The 26,193-nt window shown below is 38.9% G+C and overlaps 3 protein-coding genes across 4 annotated transcripts; all 3 read right to left on the bottom strand.

The window, feature by feature from the left end:
* Positions 1–2,556: 2,556 nt before the first annotated feature.
* Positions 2,557–11,910, bottom strand: si:rp71-46j2.7 (hypothetical protein). Of its 2 annotated transcripts, none has more exons than XM_019253473.2 (16): positions 11,565–11,910; positions 11,038–11,149; positions 9,570–9,783; positions 9,148–9,290; positions 8,423–8,591; positions 8,229–8,284; positions 7,227–7,417; positions 7,006–7,116; positions 6,744–6,869; positions 6,411–6,509; positions 6,162–6,320; positions 4,819–5,434; positions 3,767–3,830; positions 3,505–3,683; positions 3,328–3,416; positions 2,557–3,213 (listed from the first exon to the last, which is right to left on the bottom strand). In XM_019253473.2, the coding sequence occupies exons 1-16, from the start codon at positions 11,742–11,744 to the stop codon at positions 3,115–3,117; spliced, it is 2,607 nt and encodes an 868-aa protein (XP_019109018.2). In that variant the 5' UTR covers positions 11,745–11,910; the 3' UTR covers positions 2,557–3,114. The 2 variants fall into 2 exon arrangements, with proteins under 2 accessions (XP_019109018.2, XP_010744889.3); XM_010746587.3 differs by having other exon boundaries at positions 11,038–11,146; positions 11,556–11,909.
* A 4,508-nt stretch (positions 11,911–16,418) lies between these two features.
* Positions 16,419–18,598, bottom strand: slc25a5 (solute carrier family 25 member 5). The gene is made up of 4 exons (XM_010746588.3): positions 18,389–18,598; positions 17,165–17,651; positions 16,932–17,072; positions 16,419–16,841 (listed from the first exon to the last, which is right to left on the bottom strand). The coding sequence occupies exons 1-4, from the start codon at positions 18,497–18,499 to the stop codon at positions 16,684–16,686; spliced, it is 897 nt and encodes a 298-aa protein (XP_010744890.1). The 5' UTR covers positions 18,500–18,598; the 3' UTR covers positions 16,419–16,683.
* A 787-nt stretch (positions 18,599–19,385) lies between these two features.
* Positions 19,386–25,600, bottom strand: slc25a43 (solute carrier family 25 member 43). The gene is made up of 5 exons (XM_010746590.3): positions 25,130–25,600; positions 22,912–23,153; positions 22,625–22,797; positions 20,873–21,007; positions 19,386–20,388 (listed from the first exon to the last, which is right to left on the bottom strand). Exons 1-5 carry the CDS (start codon positions 25,399–25,401, stop codon positions 20,188–20,190), a joined length of 1,023 nt encoding a protein of 340 aa, XP_010744892.2. The 5' UTR covers positions 25,402–25,600; the 3' UTR covers positions 19,386–20,187.
* Between the last annotated feature and the right edge of the window lie 593 nt (positions 25,601–26,193).

The following is a 26,193-nucleotide window of genomic DNA, read 5'->3' as shown; positions in this document are numbered from 1 at the left end:
CTACTGTCATGTTAGCTGCCACACTAGTTAACAAATAGTTATAGTTTATAATTATAAAACATCACTACAGCCACTAACCAAAAAAAGAGCAATACGAATCATACAGAACGTTGGCTATCAGGAACACACAAACTCCTTATTTATACAGTCCAAGTTACTAAAATGTACAGACATTGTGGAGTATCAAACAGCTCAAATAATGTTAAAGCTAAAAAATAATCTTTTACCAATAATAGACATAAATTATTTATTATGCATGAGGGGGGTTATAATTTAAGGGGGAAAATAAACAAAGATGAAGGCTTTTTGTGTTTCATTTAGTGGGGTGAGACTATGGAACAGTTTACCATGGAGTTGAAGCAATGTCCAAACATGAAACAGTTTAAAATGAGGTACAAAGACACTGTTTTTAAGAGGTACAGGGATGAGGGAGGTGTTGGGTAGCACTAAGTGTTATGAGGTTATTGTCTCCTTTATTTGTTTCACTTCGTGCATGTGTATGTGTGTGTGTGTGTATTGTATTAAGTGTATATGTACATTTTATTATTATTTTTTTTGTAATACAAAGTCAGGGATATATTTTATTTATCTATAAGTATCAGTTATATCTAAACAAGTTGCAAGGAAGCTTGGTATTGTCACTCATTATTTAAAGAGAAGGGGTGGGAGTTTATAAGTTATTCTTCTTCTCACTCCTTTTCAAATATGTATTTCTATGTTTAAATTATTTTGCCTTACTTTCTTTTTATTGTTGCATATTCGAAATAAACACTTCAATCAGTCAATCAGCTAATATGCTAATCTTTTGTCATTTTGTTTTTAATTCTTTTAACTGGTTTCAATGGCACCAGGTCAGGAGGGAAGAAAGCGTTCAGGAGCCTGATGTCTTATGCTGTAATATTTATTGAAGCTTAGCCAAGGAGAATTAGAGACACTCACACTGGTCAGACTTCATCCCGTACAGAAAGTGAATGTATTTACCCATGTTAGTGTTCGCCTTCAGCACATTATAGTCTGGAGCCACTGTTGTCTGCTCATGTTAATGGACCGTCAACAGTTAGCTATTACGTCTAGGAGGCCAATATTCAGTTTTTTTGACACTGGTCACCAGGCAACTTTGAGATAGGCTGGTACCTGAACGCCTTCAGCAATCCAAACAGCGGCCTCACGTACCAAAGAGAGTGTCTTTTCTGATATGATTTAGTGCTGTCACTATCTATGACCCCAAGGCCTTGCGCGGCCCTGTGTAACTAAAAGATATAAAATTCCATAACACTCTTCTTTGTAGAAGTAAATTTCATGGTCTATGCTGAATCCCACCCTCCGGTTCCCAAGCCAAATCCCCACATACTGAGCTACTGCGATTTTTCTTCTTTTTTAATAGATATTTCAAGTTATAACTTGTTATTTGAAACATTTCACGTTAAAACGTGATAATCTATTAACATACATTTTTCTAGCTAGACCAGCTGAGTGAAGTGCTACAGGCTGCTGGCCTTGAGTCCATATATCACTCCCTCCATCCAAATCCCTCCTTTCCCAAGAAAGTGTTTTCAGTCCATCAGAGCCATTATCGTATACTATGGCAGCAATATGCTTCCGTAGATATAACTTTATGATATCCAGTCTTTTTCTGAGTCAGTCACATCGCATGATCTTCATCAGCCAATGAAGTCAAACTCCATCTTCTAATGAGGCCCGTGTATGTTCTTGAAAGCCCCAGAATAGGTCCAATTACAATTTTTAGACAAGCAAAAACAAATAAGTAAAGACTGGACCAGTGGTGGGTCCGTCACAGTTTAAGAGATTAACACAAATAAAACAAATACCGGCTTTAATACTTTCATCCTCATATTGTCATTTTGAATTCATGTTAACAAGTCATCACCTAAGGCTGTTAATAGGATCAAATAAGCTGGACCAGTTTGCTTCTGTAAATTAAAGTGTTTGGTTCAGTGTGATGTTGCTACCTTGCTGTAGGGAACTTGAGTGAAAAAAAGAAAAAGAAAAAAAAGAATTAATGCTGTTACGCTGCCAGATAATCTCCCTCCCTGTGACCTGGGCCAGAATAATCCTGCAATTAATTCTGTTACACTTCCATAATGAGAAAGTGTGAACATTAGAGGCAGAGTTTGCATTAAGGGTTAGAGAAACAAGGCTAAATATGTTAGCATATAAATTGTTTTTCAGTTGATCAGCAGAGCATTTCAAGTTGATTTTGACACAGTGGATCAAAACTGTGAAATGTCAGCAAATTTATTTGACTGTAACTTACTCCAGTATAAAAATATGCACAGATATTAATAAGACATTCTGGTCTAGTATTTCCATTTAAGCAGTTATTTTAATACATCTCATATTTTACTTACAGGATTTCCCCAGGTGGATTAACTTGTTTAACTCATTTGAAACATCCTTTACTCAAATATTGCCTCAGAGCAAATAAACTGCTGGCATCAGCAACTAATTTACATCTTATATTTATTTCTACATATACTATATTTATCTTTTACAGACACAAACACATCTAAGAACATAAAATTTAAAAGAAAAAACTTCATATTAAAATATTTTTATTTGGAATTAATTCAAATTATTTACATGAACACCATTTCAAGTTTCCTTTGATAGTGGTACTGTCCATAGATTTGTCCATTGAGATATATTCCATTATATAAAACCTAAGGCCAGATTAACCAGTATACCGACACTCTCACCAAACGTGCTCAAAGTGACACAAAATGTTTTAGAAAATGTAAATTCTTTCACATTAAAAAGGTGAAGGGTGAATTTCAAACTGCAAACATGAACTATATTTTACAGAACTTTGTCCTCTGAGTTTAACAATAAAAGTACAATATGCAAAACTGGCTCCCGCAAAGAAAGTTTACGATTTCAAACACACAATCAAGTCATGCTTAAAATCCGTTCAACTTTACAAAATAAAAACCAAAAGGAAATTCACAAAATGTTCACAGTATGTTTGATATGTTCAAGGTAGAAACAATATGGATATAGTAATTGTCAAATATTTTAAGGCATTTTAAGATTTAATAAATAATTTGATATTCTAAAATGTAAAAGTACCATTCAAAACAAACATGGGTTCACAGATCAGTTGGTGGAGTTGGTCACTCTCTGTAGCGCAGCTGTGCTCACAGTTAGGGAATGCTCATTGGGTAAGAATTCCTTCAATAGGAATGACAGGAGCCTCTGTTATGAAAGACAGGGCAAGAAAATCACAATGATTTGAATGCTATATTTAATCAAATGTGAAAATTAAATACAATAAATGGGTGACAGAAAGTAAAATGTTGAGTTACTTACATAGACCAGTGTTTTGTTTTCTTCACTGTCCTGGAAAAGATTAAAAACAGACTCCATGTCTGTCTTCTTCAGGACAAGATAGTGAGAATCTACAGAGAGCATTAAAAACACATTTTAGATAATTAACTGCAAAGAGTAACTGCATATTTTCTACATGTGTAGAAAGGCATGACCTACATCTGGCATTGATTAGGTTGTGCGCTCTTTCCCTGGTCTCGTGTTTCTCCTCATCGGTGCGAGGAGGAGGAGGTGTTGCTGGTTGAGAATCTGGCCACTGTTTGTCACGCATAGTGTCGATGTATGAGGCCATCTGCACCTCTGTTGGGTTCATCTTGTTTAGGAAGGAGTTCACCTTTCTGGAGAAGAACACAACACAACCAGAAGTCATTTATAGGCAACAATCCAAAAAGGAAGGATTGTACATCAACACCAAACTTACTTTTTTAATATGGGCATGACGGGTTTCAAAATGGCATCAAATATGTTTATGAGGATGGAATTTCCTGTTAAGAGAGATGAAGTATAATAAGTTTATCGTCAAGAGCACTCCAAAAAAGGACCATATCAGTGTTTTTGCATGTTTTAGCTCACTTGCCATAAATATTTTAAACTTATTTGTACAGCTTACAGGGGTGGATAAGAATGTCTGAGCTGAGATTCAACAGCTAAATAAACAAACAAAGCTCTGCAGCTGCACAGTTGGGTGTTAATGGTTTTCCATATTCAAATCAAGGTGCTTAAGATGGAAGGTATTATATGTTGTGTATATTACAGAGATAAAACTGACTTAACCTGATTCGTTAAGTCTCTATAACTTGAGCACAGTTAGAGACCTTTTCACGAGCCAATTGATAGTCAGTATTGTGACTGTCAAGATTAGCACTCAACACTTTCTTCCTCCCTTCCTGTGAAGCCTTTACATGTTTGAAGTTTGTATCACAGTGAAGGTTACTTATTCTTTCCCACAGCTGTGTTATTCTTTCCTGATGAAGGTTCTTGGATGAGTATTACCTTTGCATTTTAGATATCCATCTACATAGACAAACAGTTCCAGTGCATAATGGACATTTTCATCACATCAGTGTTTGCTTATTGTTCATCTTCTCATTTCTTTTCTAATTACATGCACAGCGAATATGATCACGTTTGGCTGTAAGCTGTCAAATTTGGATTGTTGGAGCTCATGACAAGCACGTGCAAGCAACCCACCTTAAAATACTTCATGATGATAAACCCTGCAGAGTATTAGCTTCTCAGGTCATTGGCAAGTCTGTGCAGGTTGATGTCTTCATAGTAATGAAATGAACTAAAAGAACTGGCTGTCTAGACTAGGGAATGTGCATTCATTAATTTAACAAGCTGCAGTGTGCTTTAAAAAGGTTGGCAGTGAAATATACATGATTTTTAGTAAGTGGACATCATACAAAAACACTGGTATGATCCTATGTAATGTTATGAGTAATCCCCCCTGAGTCTGTACACTAAACAAACCTGATATTTCCTTCAGCAGATCAAATATGGCTTTAGTCGCCTCCATCTGTTCCCATTTGCCTTGGCTCTTCGGACAGTCCTCCCCTCTTGGCGAAGTGCCCTGGTCCTTCCCTTTAGTCTTGTTTGCGCTACCAGACAGCCTGAAAGTTATTTTCTCCTTTTTATGTGACCTTGAATTGAAATGACGCCACGACGGGCCTTCTGCGCTCTCCTCCTGCAAGTCTCCATTCTGGCTGCAGTGAGGCGTGGAGTCTGAATGAGGTGGGCCTTCTTCACTGTTCATTTTTGCTGAGGCCAGAGACTCTTGTGATCTGGAACGGGTCAGTCCTTTGAAAATCATTTTAAAGTGAGAGGTTAAGGGATTATCAAAGTCCTCAGTTTTGTCCTGGAAGGAGTTTTCGTTTGCAGATTGTTGCTCCTTTTCGGCTTCGGCTTCCTCAGGCGGTTCTGGAGGAGGTTCGCATTGGGAGATAACAATAGTTGGAAGTGTCGTATGGGGAACATCAATGCCCTTCCCAGCAGAGGCCCCGCGGTTTTCTAAAGGCAGAGCTGTGGATTCTGAATGTGAAGATGGTGCTATGATTTCTTTTGGGGCTTCTGTCTGAGGGCTGGAGCTCTGCAAAAAAAACAAAAAAAACAATCAGGTTGTGACAGCTGACCCTGAGGCACCAGCCGACACCAGCAACTAAACAAAGCCATACATATCGATTCAGGAAGACATTTAAAAAAAAGGGGCACTCCACCAAATTTTCTATAGTCTGAAAAAATAACTCTTAATATTTAAGAGAAAGTCAGTGTTACAAACATTGGTGTTAGGGATTTAACGTCAGGATATCCTAATCCCTGGATATTTGCATCTAATTTCCATTTTTAAATAAAACCTGTGGTCATGGTTGTACGGGTTATGATAATGATTTGCGAACACTGCCATTACTCCAAAAAAGTCCCACAGGGCAAGAAATACGAGCAGTCAGATGATCAGGCAAAGTTGTAAACAAGCCTATCCCTTTTATGGAGTGAAAACCAAAAGTGAGTGATGGCTGTAATAACCCCTTACTGTACAGGAAAACTGTATGTGCGTACAACCATGGTAAGTAGGTCAAAGGTAAACCAGGAAAGGACGTTACCACTCAACATTTTGAGTAATAATTTTACTATTTGCTTTCTTCCTTTCTTACAAATAAGTTTGTCTAACCTGGGAGTTTGCCTGATTGTATCACTGGGTTTTTTTCCCCCGTCAGACAACTTTTTAATCTTACTATTACCGATAGGAATGATAGTCAGAAGTTAGACCCAGGCTTTAAGATGTCAACTTGAAGAAAAGCAGATCTGCGAATCTTTACCTCTTCTTCCTCGTGACCGGGAGTCAGGAAATAAGCCAAGCTGCTCAGAATGCCCCACACGCCTTGATAATGTTCCTCCTCATTCAGCAGTTTGTCAAGAGGGCAGAGGAACTGGAAAACCGGTTGAGTGCGGCCGATCAGATTATCAGAAACTAATTCCTGAAAAAGAAAACAATAAGATGTTGATGTTCATCAAGATTTTCACGTGTTTTTTTGTCAACACATGTACATTTTTCTGGTGAGTTTCACCTGGAGGAAGTGTTCCACTGATAATCTGACTTCTTCTTTGACCTCATCATTGACGTCTGAGTCCTCTAGCACCAGGATTGTGGGTAGGCTGGTTGAGTCCTGAAAAAGGCCAAACAAAAAAGTGTTGGTTTTTTTTTGAGAGTGTCAGGACTTAACAGTGCATAGTCAACTTTTTTTAAGTTAAATTCCTGACTTGTGAAACAAAAGTCGTGGTTTGTTTTCACAACAATCCTTGCTTGTGCTGAATATACAATAAGACAACTCTTTTCTCTGATGTAAATGGAAAAAATCCAAACAACCAGAAAATCTTCTTTCGGTTACGATGCCTTTTACCTGCCATCTATTGCGGAAATAGATAACCTCCATGTAGGTCTTCCTGATGTCCCACTGTAAGTTCTCAGGGCTGTCCTTCTCCTCCAGGTGAACAGTGAAGCTCAACTCCTCATCCTCCCAGTCGGTCTACAACACAGTTAACTCCTCTTTAAACTCCTGCTCAAACATTAACATACCATTCCAAGGACAAGATTTTACAGCGCCTCAGACTGATAACAAGCCTCCAGGACATTCCACACTGACACTGATATTTATAACTCACATGAGGGATGCTGACAGTCCAGCAGCCGACACGCCACATCTCATATGACAGCTTGAATCCCATCATGTCCTCTTGGACGCTTGTCAGGTAGTCCTCCAGATCACTGTCCTCCTGATGTTGTTTGGACAAAAAACAAAAAAAACAGAGTCAATGAATCTGTCATGTTTTACAAACCGTCCTCTTTGGTATACAATATAGTGCATTATCTGCAGTCGACTCACCCTGTCAGACTCCTGATGGCTGTGAATGGAGCCTTCCCTGCTGCTGATGTCGTCTTCATTGGAGAGGTCTCCCTGGTTCGCCATGATTCGGAACATTAGCTCCTGCTCCATCTTTTTCATCTTCTTCTTCCTGGCCTTCTTGGACTTCATCTTGTCCACAAATTTTGACCATCCTTCTTTTAACTTATTAGCTGAAAATGACAACAGACACATATTAAAAGAGATAAACTTACATCTCTTGTACATGTTCTCTTTATTTCGCACACCATAGCACTGAAGAAACACAATTTGCCTTTCCAATATACCAACTATTGTACATGAAGAGAATAGCAATACAGTCTACCTTGACCTTGATCTTCACTTTAACAACTGTTCTTTGTAATCTGCTTTTGCTATTTTGCATGAAGAAGCACAACCACTTTGAAGCATCACATTCAACAGATATAATCCACATTTCATTAGGCATGATTACTAATCAAACTTTCTGTGTTACAGTCAGTATGACTAAATAAATATTGCATCACTTGACTTGACAAATGTTGGTGTTGATGATGGTGTTTTCTTCAGTATTTATGATGACATATCATTAAAGTAAACACATTTATTTACTGTATATCACAAAGTTAATTATTGTGGCATAATCAGCTCTTATTCAGTCATCATACGGTTTGATTGTTTACAATAGATAAAAATAGAAACTGCTTGAAAATGGCATGGAAATTATTTGGCATTCAGTTTTCCATTTGTGTAATTGACACAATCTGAACAAAAGAAACAGGATTAATTATGTGCTAAAAGTCAGACGGGTAAATACAATTATGTCACATAGCTGATAACACCTAGCTAGTCATCAAACTGTTATATAAGCACAGTTTTTTGTTCTCTTCACACCCACAGACTACTCCATCTGCCTCTCTCTAGTCTCCGTCACACTCATCTGAAATGATTTCTCACTTTTGTTGTAGCTTAAAGCCTTTTAATTTCAGCAATCATACAACACACCTTTCCGTTTGGCCTTGATCCTGGTGCTAGGTGATATCACTGCTCCCTCCAAGCTTCTAGAAAAAACAAAAATATATATATCAAAAGCAGGTCAGGTCCAATTTTCAAAACACAGAAGGTGGCCCTTGCAGTCATTGCTTTGAGGCTCACTACTAGGTCAAGCCAGCAGGGTACAAAAGATGACAGCCACTTACACTTCACTGCCCTCGCCTTCACCCTCCTGCGACGCCAGAGAGGTTTGATCCAGGTCTGACCCAGACAGCTCCTCCACAGAGCCTTTGGGGATCACACTGTCCAGCTGGTTTACCACCAGCTGATTCAGGTTGTCAGGGTCAGACAGCCATGTCACCAACAGGCCCAAACCTGAGGAAAACAGACAACACCATAATCAGATTGTCACAACACAAACACTAAAAATCTGTGTAAAAACATGTCTTGTTTTTTCATGGTTTTTATATTTTTAACATGTTAACATGCATCTCATTTGTTTAATTCATATCCACAACATTATTGCAAATGCTCAATTATATTTTGCATCAATACATGAAGCATCTGTCAGGCGTTAGCTGTTTCTAGATCCCAAGATGAAGAGAAATCTGCCCATGAATTTTTTTTTTTTTTTTTGCTACAGCTGTGAAAATCATTTTTTTGTAACAGAGCTACAGACTTAATTGCTAAACCTACTGCTCAGCGAGACTCGGCAAGATAAAACATTTTATCTGTAACTAAAAATGACAAAACCTTAATGGGAATTGGCAAATCACTGTGGAAGACGCTTTCCTTTTTATGTAACCTAAAATTCATGTCCTAAACTTCACAATGCTACTGACAATAAGGGATTACATGCAGTTCACACTTGTAAAAGAAGTCATGGCAGGCTTAGCCCTTATGTAAGAGAGAGAATTTAATGCCTTCTTACCCTTTAAGGCAACGATCTCATTTAAGGCACAGCGGTTGACTTCTTGGCCCAAGAGAGATTTGGGAAAAAGGTTACGTACCAGAGCGTCAGCAAACTCTCGGAGAATTGTGATCTCCTCTGCTCTGGACGTGAACAAGAGCTCTCTGAAACAGAAAAGATCATATATGTTTATCACCACATATCTCTCTGGATCTAAATCTTAAATGTGATGGGATGGACTACTCTTGAAACACCATTTAGCATAAGAGCACCCATTAGGACGTCACTGAAGGTATGATCTTGTAAAACCAAGGTAAATTATTCATAGGTGATAAAGAAATATGAAGGTATTTATAGAGTGCAGACACATTATTGAGTACAAAGAGTAACTCATGCAGCATGAAGTCTGAGCCATTTAATGAGAAAGTTGAAAGTTGTATCACCTCTCAGATTGCTTTGCACTGTGCAAATGCTGGGTTAAAATCCGGATGGAGCCCACGACTGCCTGGCAAACATCAAAGTCTTTGGCTCTCTCAATGATCTGGTCGATTACGAAGTCGACTTCCCTGCTGAGCACTTTGTGCAGAGGCTGTTGCTCACGCGGCTCGGGAACGGCGTACCAAGGCAGGACCAGCTGAGCATAGGCGCACTCAAACACTGATAACAGTCACAAAAGGAAAATCACATTAACACCTAGCTCCCACGCTCTACTCCTGAACATCAAACTCACAGGCTGCAGTGAAATTGGGTGAAATTCAAGCGCTCTTTTATTTATTTATTTATTTTTACTCCTGTACGAATTATTCATTTCCAAGCCGAGCACAAATAACCATGACAGGATTTTCCTCTGAACACGAGGAGCTGATGGTGAGATGAGGACAGGTCTATTCATCAGTGAACACACCGAGCAGGCTTTATTTACAGCAGCATAACTTTATTTATACATCATGTAGAGACAAGCTGAACGTTGAACATGCTGATTTATGTCTGCAGACCGTAAAACATTTCTTTGAAACACATTTTTAAAACTGAATTATTAATTAAAACATTTCTTTGAAACACATTTTTAAAACTGAATTATTAATATTTGACGCAGACTTTCAGTGAAAAGGGCACAGAAGCTTGCTGGAATAAAATAATTTACATTTAAATAGACTGTATTATAAGTGCATGTCCTGAATTTTTTGATATGCTCGTGTGCATAATTAGTCAAATCATATTACAACCTAAATCTGGTCTATAGTGATATTTTGTGTGATTAAGACTAAAGATTTGTAAATTTGTATAAAAGGTGCATGTGTCATTTTACATCGAGTTTTAGGTTGCTGGCAGCTTTGTACTGCGTTAAACTGACAAAATGAGAGGTCGGACTTATAGCTGCGTTTGTGCTACCATGCATGTGATGTGAGGACAGTTCAAATGGTGTCAAACAAAGCTCATGACTATGAGTGAAAAAAAGCTCATTTTATCTTTCTCTGTTTCACAATTTGTTCAAGGTCTGACTTGAACCTTGAGTTTGAATGTGAATGTAGTCAGCATGACATACATGTTTACAGCCACACTCTTTCAGAGCTGTGATAATAATCTGCCCAAAATAAATTCAAAGCAAACAACGGTAATAACAAGGCCCGACAACCACACGAAGCAGATATCTTACTTCCTGCTGCAACACAGCCACGCACAAATAATATATATCTATGAGAGGGTGTGGTTTTCATCTTTTTGTTCCTTTTCTTGCTTAAGGCTCCTCCTCGCTCCATGTAACATGAGCTCCAACTGCAGCTGTGTCAATGCAAAACTTCTCAACTGTGTAAAGTTAAAACAGAGCTTAAATCTGCTGACAAAGCAGCCCGCAGTCAGACATGTCTTTCTAACCAAAAGAAAACGACAAAAAACCCAAACATGCCTCACCTTGCTGTAGAGATCTCTTGACATGTGGATACTGAGACTCCATAGGCTCAGCCTGCTGGCTCCTTCCTCCATCAGTCAAATCACCAAACAACTCTTTCTTCACAGTTTCCTGCAAAATACAAAACTATGAATCAGGGATGGAGAAGATTAGGAACATAGTAAAGCAAACAAACAAACCAAAACAAAAAAATGGCTGAACTTTGGGTGACTTTGAGTAATGTGATAAGTGAAAACAAGTTGTTCAGGCCTCACTGCAAAAAAAAAAGCACCTCAGGCAGAAAGAAAGAATGCGAGTATTTGTCTAGTTATATTAAACTTACAGATCAGGTAACGGGTACCCGGACTTTGACTTACATTAACATGCCTACCAGTAACAGACTTATTTAATTTATTAATGCACATGCAACATAAAGCCTTTTAAAAGTGGTAAAAATATGTATTTTTAATATTTAACTCATTACAACAGGATGCTCATAAAAAGCACTAAAAGCCAACAATGTTAACGTGTGTTTAAAAACCTGGAGTTGGTCCTCCTTCGTCTCTTCATCAGTTTGAGTGCCGCTCTCTTGTCCACAGTTTGAGAATAGCAGCGGGGTAGAAAAACAGAAGAGGAAACAGATAATGTACTGTGTCACCGTGCGGCCGCAGTCATAAAAATACCACACCAAACCGAGGGCTACGGCGATGGAGAAGCGCCATACATACATCTTCTTTTTTCTTATTACACACTCTTTTTGCTCGTATCTCTCACTTTGAGGCGACGCGTGTTGCACATAGTCAGAGGTGGTTTGTTCGCCCACATCTTTTAGTGGCGTGAAGAGGACGATGTTTCCACAAAAACACACCAAGTCAAGCGAGAGGAGAGGAGGGGGAAGCGAACTTTATTCAAGGCTGAGCTGAGGCGGAGCTGTGATTGGCTGCAGACAGCCCGCGCGTGTCTGCTGTTGATTGTGACAGGATGCCATCTACAGGTACCAGCTTCACCTGACAGCAGGGACCTCTCAGGGCGTGGTGCTTCCAATGCAACTGTCTGTCTAACTAAGGCCCACAGCCAGGGCCGCCGTATAGGGGGGAAAAGCTGGGACAATTCTAAGGGCCCACGACTGACAGGGGCCCCAAAAATAGGCAAACACCAATATAAAATTATTAAACTATCATCATTGAGTATATATATTTCAAATATAATAATCAAATTAATTATCTCTTTGTTTTTATGTGTTTTGGGCAGTAAAAGTTAAATAAAAACTTATGGTGGCTTTTAATCTCGCATCAAATAGTGAACTGCACTGCATGCTGTATGCAGACTTGCATGCATGTACAAATCACCAGCGGTAAATATTGTGCTAGTTACTACAATATCAAAGGCTTGCAACTGTTTTGCGTCGTGTAGTTCAATACTAGTACTAGTATTGAACTACACGACGCAGTTGCAAGCCTTTGATTAGAGTTATGTAAAGCTTTTGATGGGATAGTTTTAGGCCCTAGAGATGTGGTGACAACAGCTGCACAGAGGGGCCCAATTTGATTTTTACCTCATGGGGCCCAAAATTCCTGGCGGCGCCCCTGCCTACAGCTAAATGTATTCAAAGTTCTTCTGCTACACCAAAATTATGTTTCCACCTCTATGGGCCATATAGTTATTTTATTTGAAAGTCCAGAGAGTAAGATTTAGCCAGGCTGCAAGCTCCAGTGCTAGGAAATGAAGCCAATGCAAGAAGTGCTAAAAACCTGCTGTAATTCCTTGAGCGGCCACAGGCTGCAGAAGTGAGTCAATCTCCATAAACTCTCATGTTAAAATGTCCAACTTCAAATGTCCAACTAAACATGTTTTCAGCCTGGTACAGAAAATGGTTTTGGTCTCTATAGTTAATTTCCCTGTTCATGACAACTGTACTGAGATAATTTGTTTAACTCACCCTTTTAAATGATATTAAAGAGCACCCAGGCATCATTCAGCCTGTCTCGTCCGTCGATGATCCATGTCTTTGCTGATTTTTTAGATTATCCAGGAGGCGGAAGAAGCAGTGCAGCTAACATTCACCGCATATTTTCGGCTTCAGAACAGCACTTCAAAAAACCAATGGGTGACGTTACTTGTGCTTTGTCCATTCTTTACACTGTCATTGGATTTAGGGATTTAAAATCACACAGTATCAATTAGACAATTTGACTGCAATATAAGCCAAATATAAATAAGTAACATGACTCTATGCATGAAACAATAAGTAACAGTAATGGTAACAAAAACATGAGTCACAAACATACAAATATAAATCAGTCAAAAGGATCCAAAACAGCAAAGGTAAAATCAGATCAAACTTTCAAGTCGCAGAGGACAAAATACACTTGACTGTTTTTTTTTTTGGCTCACATCACAACAGTAAAAGACCTTAATCAAAGTGTTCCCACCTTTAGAGAGGTGCTATCTCTTCATGTTTTATTTAATAAATAAATAATTATGTTAGCACATTACAACAAATCAGTTTTAATGACAGTAATTTTGGTACAAAATCGTTTTCTACCTTTAAATTATACAAACCTGATGATTATGTAATAGTGATGAAAAATACAAAACAAAATCTAAACAAAGTCAAATGCCCTGAATTCATTTCAGGCAGCAGTAGCAAGTTAAATGCCACAAGGTGGCGCTGCACTACTCTTAATCACACAGAACAAAACTGGAGCCAAACACCTTTTATCATCGGTACAAGGGGTCTGATGTTATAGTTTAATCTAAATATTATTTAATTTATCTTGTACCATCAATCAACACAACATAAAGAAGTGATGAATATACCCATTGTTCACTTTACTGAGTAAATTCAACAACATCCTGTGCAGTGAAGCTAATTGCCACAAAATGTAAAAAGGAGGAAATGATGCATAAACATCCAGTAAATAAACTCTGTAATGTAATAAAGTACTGACTGCCTTAAACATGTAGGCCTAAACAAACATTTAGAGGGCTTGGTTTTATTGCCAAAATCATACTGCCTTTAATATGAATTATTTATTCATTTTTAAGTGTGCTTTTTCCCTCATGAGTGGAAAACACAGAGGTCATGACCCAGTGGAGCGGTGACGTAATTCAGTCTAACAGCTGAAGTTATGCAACAGGCTGCCTAACAGGAGGCTTTTAATGTGAAGTGGATATGTACACTGATCGTGTGCCTTTGAAGAGTAAGACACAGCAGTGATGAAATACTAACTATAGCTAGGCAGATTTACTCAACAATATTTGAGGTACTTGTACTGCAAATACTGCAGCAAATACAGTCTATGATATTTTATATTTTGACAGTTATTGTTACTTAATAAATTAAGATTTAAAATGTTGTTTGGGCTTGAACTCCCCTACTTACACCTTACTGCATCAGTATTAGTAATCTTATAATATAATTATATAATATTTTTTAACATTTTCTGCTTTGAATACTTACTTTTGCTACTTTTTGTTGATAATACTTCTGTACTTTCACTATGATCTATTTTTACGGTATGGTATTTTGGTTGCTTTTACTTCGCAGCACCTCAAACACAAATAAGTGTTTCTATTTGCAATACTAAGACATTTAATATCTGAAAAATACTTGCAGCAGAGCTGAAACATTTACTTAAATTGATCTAATTATTTTTCACTATGCTGATTTGAAAATAACACTCTCATTGACCTCAATATTTGAGGAAATAGTTTCAGACACTTTCTGGTCTGGTCTGCAGTTTTAAGCTTTCATAACGAAATGAGATTTATACATTTAAAATTAAGAGTTACAATCTGTTAGAAATGTTAAATAAATAAACAGAACATTTTAAGTAGTCTCTAAATAAATACTGAGAAATAAGTGGACACTTTCACTGCAACTTTCTAGAAAAATCAATGCACTTTTTAGTCACACTTAAAACAAGCAGACTACACTTGTCGACTTGTCACCCGTATGAACTCGAGGAGGCCCGACATATCTAAAGCCGCACAGACAGACAGAGTGTAAATGACTATGAACCCTGTTGCTTCTGATTCATTAATCCCTGTTAAAAGTTGTAATGGAGCAGCTTGCCAAATGAAGGATTAACCATGTGCTTCCAGCTGAGAGCGGCTTTTAGGGATGGAGTGGTGAAAACAGGTTTAAAACTGATTTCCTTAAGTCAGTGGTTACTTTCTGAATCACTGGAAGGAGATTAGACTCTATCCAACTGAGTAAATGATGTAATCTGATAGGGTTAGTAAAAGGAGGCTATGTCAGTCTGGGTTCAATGAGACACAGGGACTTTACTACAGCCCTCATTTTTCTGGCTTTGACTCTTATCAAACTATCATTTTTTGATTTCATATATTCCATTAGTGAAAAATAATGTGGGAAAATATCTGGACTAACATTTTAGACCCTGATATAACTTATTCACAAAGACTCAAATTATATAATCATACTTTGACTGAGCGCAATTACAGCTCAGTGACTGAATACTCAGGGAGGATTTCTGTGGAACTTGGCTGTACTGCAATTTGTCCAAGTCACTGCTAATAAGAATTTCAAACCACATGTCAAACAGCCACTTAATTTAAACTGGGTCTTTTTAAAAAAAAAAAAAACCCAAAAAACAACAACCCTGAAATAGATATATAAGTCTGTCAGCAGTCAGCTGCTCTTTAATTGGTCAATAAAAATTGATCAAAATGTCAAGTTTGGGATATCAGTGTGTCAGAGTATGCCACTTTAGATGTCACATACAGAAAATGCTTTGTGTGGAGTGTTGTTTGGCAACACAGACACAGAAAGGCCAGTACACACCATGGTTGACACAAAGACCATAGAACCAGAAGGAATTTGAGTATTAACACGTCTAGGTAACTTTTGGTTATTTGCTAGTATGTGGTATAATGTTTCTATGCACTTTAATTAACAGAACATTTTACTGTGGTAGTAAATAGCTTAACAGGTGTGTCACTGTGCTAAATGGTCAGATAGCTCAAGGTTAAAGTCCTCAGTCACACCAGTTGGAGTTGGATGAGGCTTGGCAGGAGATAAAAGTATATTTAGAAGGTTGGAATAATCCACCTCGCTGTAGGTAACCTTTCTCTGCAGGAAGTCACTCGTGCACATGTTCTGCTGAACTATCAAGATATGTTAAATAACACTGGTAATGCTCCTGATGTCCCGCCAGCAAGTGTGCCTTGGTTGAAATATTGTCAGGAGGTCAACTTTCTCAGCTGATTTTGGCTCACGCCCAACTACAACCTAGGAGGGCTCTGCAGCTCTAACCTTACATTTGACACGAGACGCTGCCAAGCGGCTTCCTGAAGCAACACGACTGACGAGCTGCCAGGACACTCGGTCACACAGTCTGTCATGCATCATACATTATCACATTTCAAAACCAGGAAGGAGATTCACTCAGTAGGTTGTGTTTATTTCTCTTTTTCTTCCGGTAAGGTTCCTGTATTCAGGGAATGACATTCTGATGAGGGGCAAAACAAAAGAAAAAGAAAGCATGGGCCAAGAGAGTGCATGACAGATTTCCCCCCTTACAACTAGTAGAAAATACTAGCTGGTCCCTATAAATATAGTGTGGCATTTAAGTCCTTCCAAATGTACAAGATATGTTACAGTTAAAACTTCACAACATGAATAGTGGACAAACAAAAGCAACTTAGATGACTTTCTTAAGCTCATCATACAAGACAAGCACGAATGCACCACCCATGCCTCTGAGGACATTAGACAATGCCCCCTTGAAGAAGGCCTTGGAGCCCTCGTCACGTGCGATTTTCCTCCAGCAGTCAATGGTGCCAGAGTACATGATGTCGGCTGAGGGGAAAAAACATCATCACACCGTTATTCTGGTAACAAGATAGCAAAACCAGCAAAAGTTATACTTTGATATATTTTGCTTATTACCTCCTTTGCGTCCAGACTGCATCATCATACGACGACGGACGGTGTCGAAGGGGTAGGACACAAGACCAGCGACCGCGGTCACAGACTGAGCAATCATCCAGCTGACAACAATGTGTGTGTTCTTGGGGTCTGGGAGCATGCCTACAAGAGAAAGATCGATGAGGAAGGTTAACTAAAATCTCTGAAAGGTAAGGAAGTGAACAGAGATTAGATACATCAAGCTTTAAACTCACCCTTTGCTGTGTCATAGACGCCAAAGTAAGCAGCTCTGTAGATGATAATGCCCTGCACTGAAACGCTGAAGCCCTGGTACAGACCCTTGATGCCATCAGACTTGGTGATCTTTACCAGGCAGTCTCCCAGGCCTTTAAACTCACGACTCCCTCCGGCTTTGCCGACATCAGCAGCCAGACGTGTTCTGGCGAAGTCGAGGGGGTAGACGAAACAGAGAGATGTGGCTCCAGCGGCGCCACCAGATGCCAGGTTACCCGCAAAGTATCTCCAGAACTGTTTGCGCTTGTCCACGCCATCCAGGAAAATCTTCTTGTACTTGTCCTTGAAAGCGAAGTTGAGGGCCTGAGTTGGGAAGTATCGGATGACGTTGGCCAGGTTTCCTCTCCAGAACGAAAGGAAGCCCTGCTCTTTGGGGATACGGACGACACAGTCTATGATGCCCTTGTACTGCTTGTCGACTGAGATCTGCTTGCTGGCATGTTGTACCTGTAATTAAAGCAGAGATACAGCCATGAATTAAAGATAATTAAAAGTCTTCAGTGTGAATGACAATCAACCCTTTAACCTTTTAACTCATTATCAGTGAGGACACAAATTCCCAGGATTCTCCTGTGTGTCTGACAGACATTTGCATCCATGTGTCAGAGTACTACTCTGTTGGCATCCATTCAACAATTCACAGCCCCACCTCCTCCCTCTGCTGCTGCTGTTACTGCTGCTGCTGCTGCTGCTGAGCTCAGGCCCAATGCAGCAGTGGACTGCCATGGTGCAAACCTTGCAGTGACCTTGCCTGTTTGTTGTCAAGCCAAACTAAAGACCTGTCATGGAAGAGGAGCACTTGTGAACCCAGAAGTCACAGTAGATGGCTGGATGTCTGCCTTTTTAGAACACACTGTTCCTGCAGTGGTGAGACTGCAGCCTGCTGGCCGGTATATTGCGTAACAGGTCTGATGCGTCTGGATTATGCTCATTCATGCACGCCTGCACCAAACTGCTCTGTCACTCCGTATGTCCTCCTAACAGTGCAGTATACATCATTTCCCCAATCACAACATCTAATCAGATCATGTTAAATTCATCATCTATCACTTAAAATGCGTAAAGAAAAACGCTGCAAAGAATTAATTAACAACAGTGATGTGCAGCGTGCTGCAGACACACGCAGGTAGGATTTAGTTAACAGCTGTAACTAATTAAAGTGTCATTATTAAAAAGGGGTTTACCTGGAGGAGCAGCTTCACTCTCTCGATGGGGGCTACAGCTGTTTTGGAGATGGCAGCGGCAATACCACCAGCCAAGAAGTCCTTGGCGAAGGAAATAGCTGTCTCACTCATCTTCGGATGTTATCAGACACAGTCCCGCTTACTTCAGTCGGAGGGGTTTGCCTGTGGGGTTGAAATGGCCGACTCCAATCTAGGAGAGAGGGGATTTAAGAAGACTGAACGCGAGAAAACCCGTGAACTTCGACTCTCGCCTCTCATTGGTCGGCTGTGAGAGTAGTGGGCGGAGTTAATTGATGTCCTTTGGGTCAGATTTGGTGCTCTTCCTCCTTACTCAAGTACATCATGGCAGCACCAACTGCAAACTATCCAACAGGAATGAAAGTTTTTAGTTTTATGATTGAATCACAGGTCAGCAGAGCTCCAAAGATAAAGCTGTTCATGTAAGTTTTGGATCAGACATTGTTCTAGGTCGTGTCAAGTGTCACTTTTGAAGCAGCTGAGGCCTGAAAGGCTATGGTGGGTAAAGGTCATCCCATCTGTTGACGTCCTTTGGCTGTCACTCAGTTTCCCACAGTATGGAAAAGGAGGAGGACATGATTGAATCAGCTGACTGATTCCACTGAGCCAAGCTTAATAACTAAACACCAAGTAAGCATGACTGAAATCATTACAGAAGTGTTGCCTTTTATTATAAAGTGACTATGTACATGGAATATTAATTGAAAAAAGGTTACACTATTAGACATTAAGTTGCATTTTTTCCCCCCTATAGGACATTTATGATGGAACAGAAACTTAAAGTTAAGATTCAAACTGTTTTTATGTGTGACTCTTTGATTTAAAGTTTTACACCTCTGTAATAAAAACACACATGGAACTATTGTCTATCACTTTATCATGTTTTCTCCACTGGAAGGTCACCTTAGAGGGCACTGTGTTGCATTTATGCAGGACAATGGTGTATGGGAATAATCAAGACTTATAAAAACATAGAAAAGAACATGTATCCATGGTATTTTAATATTGAAAGCAGATTTATGGTGCATTTATGGTGGAATAGGTCAAAGACTAATGTAAGGGTATCCTAGAGGACACATTACCATTATCACATCAGCAGGGCCTACCATAGGAGCATTCAAGAGGGGACTTGCCGTTTTCTTTTTCAGTCATGGGGGCATTGGGGGAGGGTTAGTCGAGACTTCAAAAACATAGGAAAGAACATGTACCCGTGAAGTTTTAATGTTGTAAGCACGTTTCTTCAATCACAATCCATGTTAGCACTCTTACAAGATTGTCTCTTACTTACTCAGACTTCTGAAACATCAACATGTTACATTTGTTATACATAAAAAATACAATCTATCACATCAGTCGAGTAAAAGAGCATTTGCAGCTTAATCGATTAAACTATGGCACTATTTGACAAATCTGTCAATGACATATAACTGAAGTACAACTCAAAATAAATAGTTAACGCTCAAGGCACATAATTATACATATTTGGTTAAAAATAGTGCTGGAAAGACAATGTTTGTGAGGAAACAATTCATAAACAAATAATACTGTCTGATAAAATGAAGCTCTGAAAGAGGTAGACCATTGCTGACAGGACATAATGTAAATGCAAGTGAATACCTCACATGAAGACATGAAACCTGAATATTATGTAGTTATGACGGACACAAGCCTCTGAAGTATTTCAGTCCACCAAATAACTAATAATGCTGGTCAAGTGTGGTCAGCAGTCAGTCAATATTTTTCCACAAGACATCTTCTCATGTGACGTTTCACCAGCGGTTTCAAAAAGACGACTCCCCTGACCCAAAGTTTCTGTTTTTCAAGTAGCGCTTCGCCTCCTCTAGCTCATACGGCCCGAGGCTCTGGTCCACCCCTGGTGCAAGTTTGTAGCTCAAAGGTGAGACGATGTAGCCGTTGCGGTAAAGGCAAACCTGCTTACACATCTCAAAGCAGGTGAAAAGAAGGCCGAAGTAGGGAATAATCTGTGCAGAGTTGGGAGATAGAGATGTATTTCACTGCCAATGCCAACACTTTCCATCAGTGACCTCAATCATTTAGTTAAATCACAGATTTACACAGAGAAAGTCTGGTTTGGCTATTACAAACTTGCTGAGTTGCTTTATTTTTCAGCTGCTAAATAAAAGGTCTTATATTGGTAAAACAACATACAACTATCATGACATTTACAGCTGAAATAGGAGAGTGGAGCATGCTGTTCCAGAGACAGACTTTGCTCACCTTGCTCTGTGAATTACACACTGAACATTGCTTTCCATGCCCCACCCCCCTTCTCAATCTCCCTTTTGCGTGAGCCATGGGTTAAATGTCTTCAACTGTCGTAAAGTCACTCATGTTTAAGCACGTGCACTTAAACTTCAACTCTCATTACTTCTTGTAGACCAGTACTATATCCATATGATTGATAAAGAGCACAATATGGCTAATAATGTATCTGTGAAACCGTACCTTTATTGTGTTGGCAGTGAGGCCGTTCCACAGTGAGAGGACGCCCTTGTTTTTAATAACCTGAATGAAACAGTCAATCATCCCAGTGAAATGGACGTCAACTCCACCGTAGTGGGGAAGGCGGGCACTCTGCGCCTGATAAAAGATTGAAAGTGAAAATGAGCAAAGGTGAATCAGCAACGTGTCTCATTGTGTCTATATAGTAATAACCAGAAAGGTCAAGGAAGATAGAATTTATTGCACTTTTGCTGCTAATAAGTAGCTTAGTAAACAGTATTTAGGACTCTTCTGTGATCAGCTGGTGCCTAATCACTGATATCTGTTAAATCTCTTGATTAAATCAACTTCTTATTGACCTAGACATTCTTTAAAAAGTTAAATAAGAAACACTATAACAAAAGCAGGGACAAGAAAACAAACCCAACGTTGTCCTTACGAGTGAGTAAAGTAAAGCGATAAGGGCTCGAGGAGACAGGGAACTCAGTTAACAGTATAAGGGAGTTTTAAATTACAGCTCACAAGGCGTGTTCTGTGTCAGCGAGTCACACCGTGTCCTGTGCTTCTTTGTTAACAGCACTGACAACTTGTGACTCATGACGACTGTCATGTGACAGAGGAAATGTATCTTTAGAAGTTTCAACGTGACCAAAGAGCCAGTGTTAGAATATTCAAACAGCTTCATTTGTAGAGGAAACATTAAGCCTGCCAGTCAGTTAAACAATAGCTTAAATCATTACCCTAAGCTTCTGCAAACATCCACAGATGTTTCCCGATCATCTGTTCTCTGTCTGACTTTTAATGTTTAACGCTGAGACGTCAGCTGAATCCCTAAATGTAATAATTACCTAACACTGTTCTTTGCTCTATGCAGACATAGTTGGGATGGTTTGATGGACCGGGCACACACAACACTTACAACTTGCCTGCTGTCTGATAGTTACTGTCTATCTTTAGAGAACTTATCTATAGCTTCTGCATGGCCGGGACACATTCACATTCCCAGCTGCTGTTGAACCTTGTGGTAGCTAATAATAAGCTGATTAAACCGGATGTAGTATTCTGTCCTCTGCAGCGCCATTGTTCCCACTGTGTCCTTCCTAACACTCAGAAGGTCAATCTGTAAAACTTAAGATACTAAGAATTTTTTGATTTGAGAATTTAAACTTTCCATATTCACAAACGCTGAAAGTCCAAGTAAGGCTAAACTTAATTTTGACAAACTCACACTGCCCTCTTGTGGGCTAAAGGTGGTAATACAGCAAGTATACAGAACCCACTACACTGTGAACTTGTTTTGTTTAGTTATTTGGAAATATTTCAAGTAAAACAACAACAATATAACAATATATAATCAATATAAATACTAGTATTAATATGTATAAATATGAAGTAAATCTGTTTTACAGATCTTTCTAACTTTCTTCCGCATTATCCTTAAACTCAGGCATACCGAGTATAACTAAAAATCTAGTGCTGACTAATGAATATCAACTTATTTCCCTTTAAAAGGCTATACAATAACTAACTTGGAAAATGCCTCAATTATTTGATTAATAAACTAACAACAGGCAAGGTAGTTAAAGTTTTTTTTTCTCTATTTGTTGATTTCTGTATTTTTTCCCCAGTTTTAACTTATTACTGAAATTATTTATTAATGAGTTACTTGTTCCTTTTGCCCTTATGGCACTTCTCCTAAAGACCATAACCTACATCCAGTGTGTTGCAAGTAAAAGTGTTCTGGTGGTAAATTACCTGCATCTTCCGCTTTACAGTTTCAAAAGGGTAGGAGAGGGTTTGGGCCACTCCTGCTGCCAGACAACCATTAATGAAATTCTGGAGAGGAGTGAAACGAAAAGGAGGCTCCTGCCAGAGCTTGTCCAAGTTCATGTAAACGGCATAGCACCCGACAGAAAAGGGAAAAGCACCTGTAGGCAAAAGAAATGTACGTCAAGTTACACGTAGATGTATTGTAGGTGTGTAGTAATATCTGATATCTAACACCACCAACAGGGAATTCACTAATTTGTATCCAAACACACCCAACAAAGTGAGGGAGAAGCCCCTGTAGAGAGCCAGCAGCCCTTCATTTCTGTAGATCTTTGAGAGAGTGTGAACTACGCCGATGTACGTGGGCTGTCTGCAGTTCTGGACGATGAGCCTGGTTTCTGCCACCTCCAGAGGGTATGTGGCCAGAGCCGCAGCAGCACCAGCCAGTCCACCGGCTAATATGGCTCTCCACTGAGAGATGAAGCCAACTTCATCCATGTGAAGGTGGACGATCCTGGACACAGAGGAGAGCAAAGTTGATAATATTTAAATTGTATGGATTGTAATGATCAGAGTGTGAATGGTTCTCTCATTGTCTTGGTAGTTTGACAGCATCATTTCACAGATCTGACCGTCTGTTTAGGTTTCATAAAAGTTGACAGCAACAATTATTGAAAAATAATTTAAAAGAAAAAAAGCTAAACATTTCCTGGTTTTACTGCTTTATTCTGTTTGATATCAACTGAATTTGGACAGAAACAATAATTATCTCCTAATATATCAATGTTTACAATTGATTGATTTAGTTTAACACATGACAAAAAAATAGTTTAAAAAAAAAAAACTCCTCAGATCCCAAGATTATGTCTGATAACGTTTATCTCATCCACAAAACCAAAATGTATCGAATTTATCAAAAATGTAACTGGAAAATAGGAGAATATTTTGAATTTTTCTCTAATAAATTACTTAAACAATTAATTAATTAACATAATTATTTGACGGTTGACCATATATTGAATATCTTTGAGATTGGGACTCAACTTGGGATCAGGAAGACTGTAATGGACCTATATCCCAATTCTAAATGACTAATAAATAAATAATATTAAAGTAAAATATTTTTTATTTGCATTCCTTGATCAATGAATGTATAAACACCCTTTTTAAAAATTATTGTTAGTTCCATGGTGTCTATGTTTTCCATGTGCAAGTTAATAAACATTAACTACATTAAGTATATCGTTTACAAGGTCAGGTTTCAGTACCTACACTTAAAGATAAACTCTTGAAACACTATACGTGTGTGTGTGTGTGTGTGTGTGTGTGTGTGTGTGTGTCTTTCTTTTCCTGGAACACGGTGTACAGTACAAGTCAGGACACTGGTTTAAGGTGGTGTTTACATACAAACGTGTCCTGAAGAGTATGTACTGACTGCGGCAGCTTCAGTAGAGTCTACAGACCCTGTCTTTATGACTACAACCTGGATTACCTGCTGTCACGGCGTGGGTCCTCCCTGCATGTATGTTTACAGTATCAGCCATGCTGCACCATGTTCTGTCCTGTAGTAACCCAATGTATGGAGGGTAGCTCTTTGCCCTGAGTTCAGCCTCACAGGCAACAAGTCCTCTCATGAGCAACCAACAATAACTAAACATAAAGTGATGAATGCATGAACATATAATTGTTAGGCCTGTTTTTATTTTTTAATTTATTTTACTGTTTAAATCAATGAAACAGCTGCTTGATAAAATGCCTGATAAAATGTATAGTTGTCATATTAATATGCCGCTATTTTATATATATTTTTTTACAATTATAGAACATTCCCTTAAACTTGTATTATATTTATACTGTGACTATACACCTTAATTGTATCTATCTCATGCCTTTTTGTAAATAGTGTTTGTAAATCTATCTATCTATCTATCTATCTATCTATCTATCTATCTATCTATCTATCTATAATGACAATAATAGACAATGTGCCGTAACTAGAGTAGTTACCATTTCATTTTCTCTAATGTTTAGATTAACATACTGCATAATGGGGAACTAGTAAGGCAGGCTACCTGTGAGACCAAACTCAGGGCACGGACAACCCCTTCCATTCAAACATGGACTGAGCAAATGCCGGCTCCTGATTGGCTGAAAACAGAAGGTGCGCCTCGTACGGCAAAACGGGAAGTAGATGTTAAACTGAAGTAAACACAAAGTTTAAACGGTTATATATAAAAGAAACAAACCTTTTTAGTTAGTTTATCGTGTCATACAACTAACGTGGCGATAAGGCTTTCTTTAAACGATGTTAATGTGTGTCTTTTCATGTGTTTAACACTGTTCACCACACAAACTTGCTACGTCCACGTCAGCTGACCGAGTTGGCTAAGGAGCTAATTTAAGCAGCTATCATAAACAAACCCAGACGAAAACAACAACAGTCGACACAATGTGCAACAAAACAGCCGCTTCAGGGTGAACCTGACTTACTTTTTGTATGTTGTGAGGTGGACTGCGGTGTAAGGGAACAGCCGCAGACAAGAGGCGAGGTTTCCTTTCCAAAACCCTCGAAGTCCCTCATGTTGGTAGATGAGCAGAAAGCTTTGCCACAAACCTCTCTTACTGTGAAAAGTGCCCACCTGACTTTTAATCTTAACCACCTCCAGAGGTGACGTGACGGTCTTACTGAAGATCCCGGCGAAACCGACGCACATAAAGCTTTGAGACCTCGTCAGTCTGTCGTCTTTTTTAACTGAAGCCATCACTGTCTGCTCCTCTTCCTCTGGACAGTCCCGGTTCCTGCGATGATTTTGTCTTTTTCCGAGGGACGGGAAAGGATTTGTTTATACAGGTTAGACATCTAAATTTAGAGGCCCCCAGGAGGTATCCGTCTCCTGTCCTGACCAGCGGTGTTATGTGACAGTGACTGGAGGTGAGCTGGACTGACGGCTCGGTGAGACCAGAGGGCGCTCTTTGACCGGCTTTGAGACATGATTACACGCAGGACGCTGTCTTTACCAGATGTGTCTTCATACTAATAAACAAGGAATATCCAAGTGATATTAGCAATATTATTTATGACACAATACTTATTATATCTTATATTCTATGCTATAATATGACCCATATATTATTATTTTCTTTGCACAGGTTCAGATTTATCTAATCTATGCTATATTGTTGTATTACAGCCTATATATTGTGGTACCATATTATACTCCACTATATCTCTCACATATACTTTATTTGAAACAACACTGTTCATGGGTAACACACTTAAGAGCAGTTTTTACCACCATGCCATCAGACTTCTTAACTCACTATCTAAAAGGACAGCTGTCTGCACCACCAACTATGACTGCTGCTACTTTGATATTTCTGTGCAATACTTCTGTAAGCATGTGTCACTTTACTCTGTGAGCAGTATTGTAGCTGGATGCCCGTTAAATAGTAGAAGTGCAATAAAAGTATTAAGTGGGATAAAATGAAAATAATCAATCAAAGTACAAAGTACTTTTAAAAAAATGCACTTATTTACTCCCTTTGACTTCTTA

Source organism: Larimichthys crocea, chromosome I (assembly GCF_000972845.2).
Source record: "Larimichthys crocea isolate SSNF chromosome I, L_crocea_2.0, whole genome shotgun sequence".
NCBI lineage: Eukaryota > Metazoa > Chordata > Actinopteri > Sciaenidae > Larimichthys > Larimichthys crocea.
This window is presented reverse-complemented; position numbering and strand designations above follow the sequence as displayed.

Bases quoted from the DNA above. Each gene is read 5' to 3' on its own strand.
- si:rp71-46j2.7 (XM_010746587.3), bottom strand. From the start codon at position 11,744: ATGTATGTATGGCGCTTCTCCATCGCCGTAGCCCTCGGTTTGGTGTGG. The intron at 11,147-11,555 runs GTTTTTAAACAC...TGTATTTTGCAG, and splicing joins CGAAGGAGGACCAACTCCAG to GAAACTGTGAAGAAAGAGTT. The intron at 5,435-6,161 runs GTAAAGATTCGC...TTTTTTTTGCAG, and splicing joins CCGGTCACGAGGAAGAAGAG to AGCTCCAGCCCTCAGACAGA.
- slc25a5 (XM_010746588.3), bottom strand. From the start codon at position 18,499: ATGAGTGAGACAGCTATTTCCTTCGCCAAGGACTTCTTGGCTGGTGGT. The intron at 17,073-17,164 runs GTGAGTTTAAAG...TTTCTCTTGTAG, and splicing joins CGTCTATGACACAGCAAAGG to GCATGCTCCCAGACCCCAAG. The intron at 16,842-16,931 runs GTAATAAGCAAA...TTTTCCCCTCAG, and splicing joins GCAGTCTGGACGCAAAGGAG to CCGACATCATGTACTCTGGC.
- slc25a43 (XM_010746590.3), bottom strand. From the start codon at position 25,401: ATGGCTTCAGTTAAAAAAGACGACAGACTGACGAGGTCTCAAAGCTTT. The intron at 22,798-22,911 runs GTGTGTTTGGAT...TTTTGCCTACAG, and splicing joins CTTCTCCCTCACTTTGTTGG to GTGCTTTTCCCTTTTCTGTC. The intron at 20,389-20,872 runs GTACGGTTTCAC...AACTCTGCACAG, and splicing joins TCACTGCCAACACAATAAAG to ATTATTCCCTACTTCGGCCT.